At 41.3% G+C, this 9,666-nt stretch overlaps 1 protein-coding gene across 1 annotated transcript; it reads right to left on the bottom strand.

Moving 5' to 3' along the window:
- Positions 1 to 780: 780 nt before the first annotated feature.
- ptger4c (prostaglandin E receptor 4 (subtype EP4) c) lies at positions 781 to 5,736 on the bottom strand. The gene is made up of 2 exons (XM_017496270.3): positions 4,624 to 5,736; positions 781 to 3,180 (listed from the first exon to the last, which is right to left on the bottom strand). The coding sequence occupies exons 1-2, from the start codon at positions 5,629 to 5,631 to the stop codon at positions 2,578 to 2,580; spliced, it is 1,611 nt and encodes a 536-aa protein (XP_017351759.1). The 5' UTR covers positions 5,632 to 5,736; the 3' UTR covers positions 781 to 2,577.
- Positions 5,737 to 9,666: the final 3,930 nt, after the last annotated feature.

The following is a 9,666-nucleotide window of genomic DNA, read 5'->3' as shown; positions in this document are numbered from 1 at the left end:
ATTCAGCTAAATAAACGAATGTAGGTTTGAATGCAAGCTATTTCCTCAAATTAAGCAATCAAAGCCATCCCAGCATACCAGTACAGAGTTAAGAAAATAAATATGAACTGATGTTAACCTTCGAAAATCCTTTTATTTTGTTTTAAAAAGATGGTTTAAAGTGCTAAGAATTTAAAAGCCACACAACACTGACACCTGGTGGTGGAAATATGCTACGACAGGCTTCACTGATAAATTTGTAGTTTTTATATCTAAGACTTTATTGAAGTTCAAGACAAATATTCAAAAAATATATATATATAAATAAATGAAGGTTACGATCACAGTCCTTGCAGTAAATATGCAAGAAAAAAAAGATGATGTGTTAGATAGCTAGGATTAAGCAGAATAAACTGACACACTGAGCACTGTGTAACCATCCTTAGGTGACTGTAGGGATTTTACTTGCTCTAAGCGATGACGATGAGGAGGAGGAGGGGGATTGAACAGTAATGGAATATTTTACAACACACTTCCTCTGTTAGAGCTCGGTTGCTACAGGAATCCATTTCAAAATTTCTCTTCTTTAAGCTGACATGTAACATTCTTAGACAGGTCTTATATTTATCCCAAAATACAAACTTAACAGCTTAGTTAGTAAAAATGTACACGTAAAAAATGGTAAGCTACATGTCCATAATGTAGCTGTTGTATTCCTGTGCTGTTAGCGCCCCCCCTGCTGGCCAAAATCCTAACTGCTAGAATAGTACAGTTATTATTTATTAACATGCCGGTTAAAGAAATTCCAAATCGATGCTTTTTAAAAGAATATTCCAACCATTTTTATTGTCAATAACACATTGTTTTCATAGTTTTACAAGTCATTAAAGTCATGCAAATCCAACGTCATACTGTAAACATAACAGCACGTCCATGAATAAACCTTTATACTGTACATTCACATTATAAAAAAGAGCAGACGCTGAAACATGTCTACCGCCATCAGTAGGATTGGTCCGATCTCTATAAATGGATCGTTTTTGTATATCAAAAGTATGTCAATTCACAGAATTCACATGTATAAGAATTTGTGCACGATACGAACATGATCATGTTAAAGGCAAAACAGTAATAATAATAAGAAGTAGTAGTAGAAGACACTGAATAAGAACATTAAGACATGTAGCACAGTGTCTGTCAGGTTTCGTCTCTGAGTCCAGCACCAGATGCTGACAAAGTGTTCTAGAAAACTTCACGGTTAAGTATTTCAGGACATTTCAAACAAGATGTCCCTCAGATAACGTTTTAAAAAGATAGAGATTTTCTGAACGGTATGAGACTCTCATATACACGTAAAGTGAAGGAAGGGGCCGTAAACAGGAAGTAGTAACCCTGCGTTCACACAGTTCACTTCCTGTGTAAGTTCAGAACCGTTAGAAAGTTGGATCTATACGCTAAAATATCTTAACGTGCCCATGTGCTTGGAGAAATGCGTTGTGTGTGCGAATCTGAAAATGTGAATTAATCGAGAGACTGAATGCTTTTTAATAAATTGATTATGCATCGTGTACTTCATCTTGCATTTCATTCGGAAACACTCCGTCGCACACCCTCGAGCGTGTCAATAATCACTTTCGGATTTTTAGATTGCTCTTTTTGACCTCCATATGAAGCCACATTTCCTAGCTACTGTGACAAGGGACAGTTTCGATGTATTTATTGATTTATTTTTACGTAAATTTATAAAATACTAATGAGTCGGGTCACAGTGACGTAGAGGACTGTTCTTGTCACCCCAGTCCCGAATAAACGTAGCTGGTTCTGTCGTAAATGTGTCTCCAGGTTTATCTCTTGCTGTCGATTGTGGGTGTGGCTTATCTTTCAAGTTCTGATAATATAGTCATGACTTTATTTTAAGATGTGTTTAAATACTGTATTAAAACCAAGACACTTGTTGGACGGGAAACTAAAGACAGGTCGTTATAGCCGTTAAAGGACTGCTCCAAGGAGTTTACTGGAATTTGTTTGGTTTTGTGGTCGCGACCTCGTACAGGAAATGGATGTCGTTTCTGTCGTATGATTTATTTTTTCGAACAAAATGGCAGCACACTTGAATAGAGAGTTGTTTCCTGGTGTCGTTATGCTGTACCGGCACCATCTTGCGAGTCTCCATGCACTTCATACATCACATCGCGCTCTTATCCAAAATGTTCTTCCAGACTTCTGAAGCTTTGGATGCACAAAAAATAGGTTCTGTCTAAACTAGCGATGCCGATATTAATGCAATCGATAGCAATGGACATGACATTAAAGCGTCCATTGGTGACAGAAATTAAATGTCTTCATTCTGATGGAGGGGCTTAACTTAACAATTAGCTGAATTTAAAAAACAAAACAAAAACAAATAAACAACAACAAAAACAAACATTTCTCCAGTGCAGATTTGGTTTTGTCCGTTGAAAGATAAAAACATGGTAGTTCCTGCCGTGATGCGTGAGGAGACACCGGCGATAACCGTAGATGTGCCTGTAAATTACAGTTCATTAATGAAAGTGCATTTCTTTGCACTCTTAATCGGATCAGTGTGTGTGATGTTCCTCAGCACTCCTCTGACAAACAGGAACTCGGTGTGCTGAAGGTACATGTGACAATCACGGCTTTATGTTCAAGCACTTTTGAGCAGGACATCATCGGTGTCGCCTGGACGCAACCGGACGTCTTTACGGTCGTCATTTCACATCCGGATGCCGTTTCGCTTTCTGAGCCCAGAACCGGGCTCTGGCGCACGCTGAACGGATGAAAGTCGTCCACCGCCGTGTCCAGGTCCCAGGCCTGCCGCACGCTCAAGTCGACGTATGATTTTGCCGTTACGGTGTTCAGTTTCACTACGGCGTTTCTGCACGAGGCTGCATGCAGCGAGGCGTAACTGGTGGCGTTGCTGTGAACGAGTGACGCCGGTGAGTTCTGCCCGAGCACCCAGCCGGATCTCCGTGCAGGACTTTCTCTGCTCAGGTCCATGGTGCGCTTGATCCACTCGCAGCATTTGCTAAACAGGTTCTTCCTGCACAGGATGTACACCCACGGGTCCAGGATCGGGTTGAAGGACGCAAACCGGATGGCGAGAAGATCGCTGCGGTAATCTGGCTGTACGCCTGCGGCGATATACGCAGGGCCGTAGAGCTGATTGACAAAGATGCGCACCTGTGGAGGACACACACGGTCAAAAAGAAACGAACAATAAACCTGGTCATTCAACAAATAACTTCAGTAACTGGTTTTATTTTCCAGAATAAGCATTAGCGAAATCCCTTTAGCCACCTAGCTTATTAGCAACACGCTAGTTCAATTCCTCAGACTTGAAATATCGCACCGCTACATCACAATCTCATTCACCAAAACTCTTTACGCTAAAATATTATTCATTTCAACTTTCTCTCACTTGGATGTGTTTGCTTGTAGCTAGGCATGACAACCAGCATGAGCAAATATTTACAGGGTCCTTTCCTAGCTAGCATGATTAAGCATTTAGCAGCTGTAGATGTTAGCTTGATGGTTTAGCATTCACTGACTCATAAAATTTTTTTTTTTTAACCTCTCAGATTAATTTTCCTATTAATAGGAATGTTTTAGGATTTTGACATAGCTTTATTACAACTTTCAAAGCCAGCTTCTGTAACTTTCAAGCCAGCTTCCAGTTGTTGTTGTTTTTTTTTTTGGTGTGACTTGGCAGTGAGCAAGCTAGCTAGATAAACTAGCTGGCTAGACTTGAGCAGAGCCTGAGAGACAGATGATTAAGTGTATTTAACTGGAAAGTCAAGTCCAAATGATTAAAATGTAATGAAAGATAATTCCATGTAGCATTATTTAACATATCTTCTATCCTGAGGAGATTTTTATTATTATTATTATTATTCAAGTCCTGTTATTGATTTATTAATGCTGCAAACATGTCGAGCAAATGAATAATAATTAAAAAAAAAAAAAAGGTTTTCAGTCAGTCCTGACAAAATGTTAAAGCATGCTTCTGATGGTAAAATATAATATAAATATTGGATTTAAATGGATTATTTAAACATTTCAGAAATGAATCATCATCTTCAATGTCTCATCAGGTCTTAAGAGGAGATGAGAATTCAAAAACCCGATATATATTAAACTCTACATGACACAAAATGCTGTAAAACCCTTAATTACCCCCTGGATTCATGTGTACACTCAGAAATGGATGCACCAAGATCTGCTTTTAGAGCTAGTACCACTTTGTGCCATCGTGATACTATCATCTTTAATACTTTTAATGTGCTTTGTTATGTTTGTTTGTTTGTTTATTTATTTATTTAAACCTGGGAAGGTGCAGGTGATGGAGCTTTAATTAGTGATGTTTTAAAGGTACATCATTGGTCCAAGTATAAAACCTTTTAAATGACTGTTTAAGCTACACTACAATCACTTTTCCAGGTGAAAGATCTATAGCCTACAAAAGGTACCCCAACACCAACGAGGAAAAGTACCACTTGGTACCTTTATTTCTGAGAGCACACTCTTATAGCCATTTCTTATCAGACTTTTTGAGCACTTAAAGAGAAGACCATGTTATATGGGTTGTTGTTGTTGTTGTTGTTGTTGTTGTTTTTGGATGCTTACCACCAGAGGGATGGAGCAGATCAGGAACACGATGGTCATGAAAATCAGAAGCCAGAACATCTGGATCTCGGCCGCCGAGGCGACTGCGGGCAATTTGCGGAAGGCGCGTCTGGATCCCATGTGCCCGGTGTGCGCCTCGGCTCTGGCCGCTGCGGCGACGACGCGGGTCTTCTTCCTCATGCCGACCAGCGAGCGGCACACGGCGCAGTTACACAGCACCGTGACGGCGATCAGCAGCAGCACGAAGCCGCCGTACAGGAACGAGTACGCGGCTCCACGCGCGTCCAACGCGCGCCAGTCCAGGAAGCACCACGTTCCCGGGACGTGCTTGGCGTGACGCCCGAACCCGAAACTGGGCATCGCGCACAGCACCCCGTTCACCATGTAGACCGCGAGCAAGGCGAGCCGCGCCACGTTACGGTCCACGTGCTGCGAGTAGAAGAACGCGTGGCTGATCGCGAGGTAGCGCTCCACGGCCATGGCGCACAAGATGGACATCCCGGCCGAGCCGAAGAACAGCATGGAGAAGGAGAAGAAGTGGCAGAGCGGCACGCCGCCAGGCCACCGACCCGCAACGTACGTCGCGATCACCACGGGGCTCGTGAAGCACGTCCCCAGGAGGTCCGTCACCGCCATGCCGCACACCAGCGTGTAAAACGTCGTCTCCTTTTGCTCCCTCTTGGACACGCACAGCACGGCCACGGCCACCAGGTTCCCGAGCACACCTACAGCGAACATCGTGGCCGAGATGACCAGCGAACGAGAGTCCAGGCGCAAGACGCGCGGCGTCGTCGTAGGCGTCGGGGGAGCCGTCGGAGTGCTCAGGAACACCGCCGACGCGTTCGCGTGCGCGCTCAGCACCGAGTCGGTCATGTTTAAGCTGAGATTGTTCTCCAAAAAGCTGCAGAAGTGATCCGAGCAGAGCGCATGACCGTGTCCAGGGTTCACATTCCCGTCACACTGTACAGTGCCGAGCTGCGTGGATATAAACTCCATCACGGTCTGCATCTCCACCTCCACACCACTACACCACTACATCTCTGATGTCATCACATCATGGAGCTTCACTCACACGTCACCGACTGCAGGTGGGTTTTTCCCTCATCCACATGCACTTAAGAGATGTTTATTCATTTATTTGGGCACCGTTTTATAACCTGAAGTTTTACAATAGTGTATTAAAATACAGTACAATAATAATTTAAAAAAAAACCTTTAAAAACACAGAAAAAGGAGTAAAACTGTTTTTTACTCCTTTTACACCACTTTGCTTTAAGAACTGGTACACTAACTTTAAAAAAAAAAGAAAGAATAAAATGTAATTTTCATTTTTTTTAATAATCTAAATGAAAATATTTCCTAATTCTTTGAATAACATTTAAAAACGATCGACGTGATTTATGGGGTGGATTAGTGGTTAGCACGTTCATCTCACACCTCCAGGGTCGGGGGTTCGATTCCCACCGTGGCCCTGTGTGTGCGGAGTATACGTGTTCTCCCCGTGCTGCGGGGGTTTCCTCCGGGTACTCCGGTTTCCTCCCCCAGTCCAAAGACATGCACGGTAGGCTGATTGACATGTCCAAAGTGCTCTGTGATGGATTAGCACCCCGTCCAGGGTGTACCCCGATGCTCCCTGGGATAGGCTCCAGTGTGGAGTGGAGGGAAAAAAGTCATTTGGGGCATTTTTTTTTAAAAATCGGCCTTTTGTAGATGACCGTGTCTTGTTCAGAGACAGAAACCGCACCAGAAAATCTGTCTGAGACAGTCTGAGATGATTTTATAGCAAACTTGATTGACAAGTTTTGTTTTGTTTTGTTTTGTTTTAAAGCATGCAAAATTTTCATTCATATTTCACTGTTAGCTGCATGTTACTTGACCTGAGTGCTGGAGATTTCTCTATTCATATTATTACTCTTCCTAAGAGAACTAAGTGTGTATTTTGTTGCACAACTAAGAGTCCTAATGTCTGTATCGGAGCAGTTTAAAGGTGATTAAGAACAAATTAGCAGTTAAAACCCACACGGCGTTAAATCAGGAGACATCACGACAAGTAATTAATCAGGAATCCGGCTCTATTGGTAACATTTCATTAAACAGACCCGTACAGGGATCCTCCTCCATGCAGAAATAACGACGGTAGAGATACAAACTCCTGCGTTATCGTGAGGTTAAGATGTTTGTGCACATCTGAGCGTACTCAATGTTTGGTACTGTACAGGGACAAGCACTCACTCGTTATCTGAAAGCAGATAAAGAAGGTTAAGATTTCAGATTTTTTAAGGTCCAATACTTTGTAGCTCGCCAAATTGACCTTTAAAGAACGTCAATGGATTCAATTGATTCTTTTAAATGAGCAGAAACTGGTTTACAGGTTTAATCCTAATCCCATTTTTTTTTTTTAATCCTTACATTAGGCTTAGAAGATATTTTTTACATGCATTCGGGCGATAGTCTAATAAATTCTTTTAAATGATTATTGCGGCATTAGACCAGCCACGTTTGTTTAAATTGTGGATGATATTTCAACACAGTCTGAAACTTTTACAGGATTTCCTAAATTGACACCATTTTGTTTACCTTTTAGACTCTCACCAGAATATTATAATATAAATATAAAGCTCTCCAAGCCCTTCTATTACATTTACATTTATTTACATTATATATATATTCAATATTATATATATAACAATAATCACTTCATCACACCATCCCATGGTTGATTATTTTTCTACACCGGCACACAGCCAAATATTTAATTCAACTTCTAATGTCAACTTTGGATATGATAACGATCAGTGATGCGCTATATATATATATATATATATATTTCTCTGGCCCATCCACGTGTCGAGCCATTATCGCATGTCAAATTGACCTGAATGTTTTAGACGTCCGGATCTCAATACTCCGGCTAACATGCTGTATTATATCCAGTATCCGGCTGCCATGTACAAGTTTGAAAGGGAGTTGAAAACACTGTGACCTTTGACCTCACAGTATAAATAGCCAAGTATTCCAAAAACGTGCATACCATCTGTTGCTGTGTCGCAGATACAGCACGCAGCTAACTTCTTCAACAGAACCTACTTAATACAAAATGAAATGATCTGAGTGCTGTGTTTCTAAATAGAGATTTCTGCACATCTTCACTGCAGTAGTAATAATAATAATAATAATAATAATAATCTGTGTCAATCATACATCCGTCCATCCGTCCATCCATCCATCTTCTATACCGCTTATCCTTCTTCAGGGTTCTGTGTCAATCATCTGTGAGACAATTAAAATCCCATGTTCCAGTTCAAAACAGTTAAAAAATGAGAGAAATCTGACAGGGAGGTAGGACCTGTCGCTAAAACGGAGCTGTATTTAGCGGCAAGCCGGATGTTATACCATCTTAAAAGACCGATTCGGCACCGAGGAGGTTAAACCTTGGAGCTCTGCATATAAAAAGCGAAATTCAGTCCTACCGTCTAATTTCAAGTGTGCAATTACATAAACTGTTGTCATTACTGCTGATGTGCGCTGTTCTAGATGGATTACAATAGTATATGTGTATCAGCTTCGGTTCATGGGAGTTCAGCTCGTGGGAGTACACGAGAGTAGTCTCGCAGTAGTCTTTTTTCACATCTTTTTAGCTGAGAGTATCTTATTTACTCACCATGGACTACTACAAACTAATAACCTTTGAAGAAGAAATGCTGTGAATCTTTCTGACTCATTGCAATGGCAATATCTTGCTCAGGCTTTGTCAGAACTAATTAGATTGCATCCTTTAAGATCCTAAAGCTTTTGGTCGAAAAAGTGTACAGACCAATTAGATAGAAGTAGAGGTATTAATACAATTAAAAGCATCCCCCGTATTCACATTCATAGATGTGCTACAGTTGTTCGTATTGTTGTTATTGTTACTTTTGACCAATAGCTGGCGCTGGCATGAAATTTGTTGCATAGCCTCCGGTCATGGTCCTGATGATGCCTACCATGTTTCGTGCCATTGCACAAAGCCATTGCTGACATTCAGCCTCACTTCCAGTGTGGTGGCTTCACTGTCAGATTCGTTGGCCCAATACGGACAAACCATTTGGAGTATTCCAAATTCTTTTGAGATTTTTTGTGAAGCGTACTCTGAAGATGCCATCTGCCAAATTTGGTAATGATTGGACAAAATGTGTAGGAGTAGCGTTTTTGAAAAAAAATCAATCCAAGATGGCGGAAAATGTAATTAGGCAGAAATTGCCCAAATTTGACCCGATGGTGGCGCTACAGCGTTGGCAGCGCTTGATCCAATTTTGGTCAGAATGTTCCTTAGACCCTCCTCAGTCAGTGTGCCAAATTTCACAAGTTTTTAACAGACGGTTCTAGGGGCTGCCATCGATGGCCTTGCCATAAAAAGAAGAAGAAAAATAAGAAAAGTAGAATAACAATAGTGTGTATGCACCTTCGATGCTTGGCCCCGTAGCTAGGGTTATTTTGTGTTAAATTATAATATTATAGTACACCCATGTTTAGAAAGAAATGTTTTCACACCTAGAACACAGACATGGCCAGCATTTTCAAGAGCAACCTTGTTTAAATGTTTATTTTGAGATTATATTTCCTCAGGCTACATTTATCATCGATAACATTATATCGTTATTCCAGACAAGACTCACTGAACAAGGGAATCACATACATGAAGGAAAAGACTGATTGAGTCAAACGCTGATCTCTGATCTGATGAAAGCTCCTAAGAACAGAACCCTTTATTCCAGCAGGGTTGCAGACTTCCAGACTTTAAAACAGCTGATAAACTGATAAACAGCTGATGAAAGGCTTTCAGCAGCAAGTGATCGATATTAACTTGTCGACCTTTCTGTGATCAGAACATATCCAGTATCTGCTGGTAAAAACCAGACCTGAGGAGAAAAGATGACGTTGTGAAACTGATCCTAAGAAGCTGTGGTTTCGCTTCATATCTCTTTTGGACGTTTCGAATCTTGCTCCTTGAGCAACCAAGCTCGGAGTGACGTCAAACCCTTCAAGACACGAGGAAGACAAGCA

Source organism: Ictalurus punctatus, chromosome 20 (genome assembly GCF_001660625.3).
Source record: "Ictalurus punctatus breed USDA103 chromosome 20, Coco_2.0, whole genome shotgun sequence".
In the NCBI taxonomy this organism is placed as follows: domain Eukaryota; kingdom Metazoa; phylum Chordata; class Actinopteri; order Siluriformes; family Ictaluridae; genus Ictalurus; species Ictalurus punctatus.
This window is presented reverse-complemented; position numbering and strand designations above follow the sequence as displayed.

What these genes read in the sequence shown, in the direction of transcription:
- ptger4c (XM_017496270.3), bottom strand. Translation starts at nt 5,631, where the DNA reads ATGCAGACCGTGATGGAGTTTATATCCACGCAGCTCGGCACTGTACAG. An exon ending in TCTGCTCCATCCCTCTGGTG is followed by an intron (nt 3,181 to 4,623) that starts GTAAGCATCCAA and finishes TGTCCTCCACAG; the next exon opens with GTGCGCATCTTTGTCAATCA.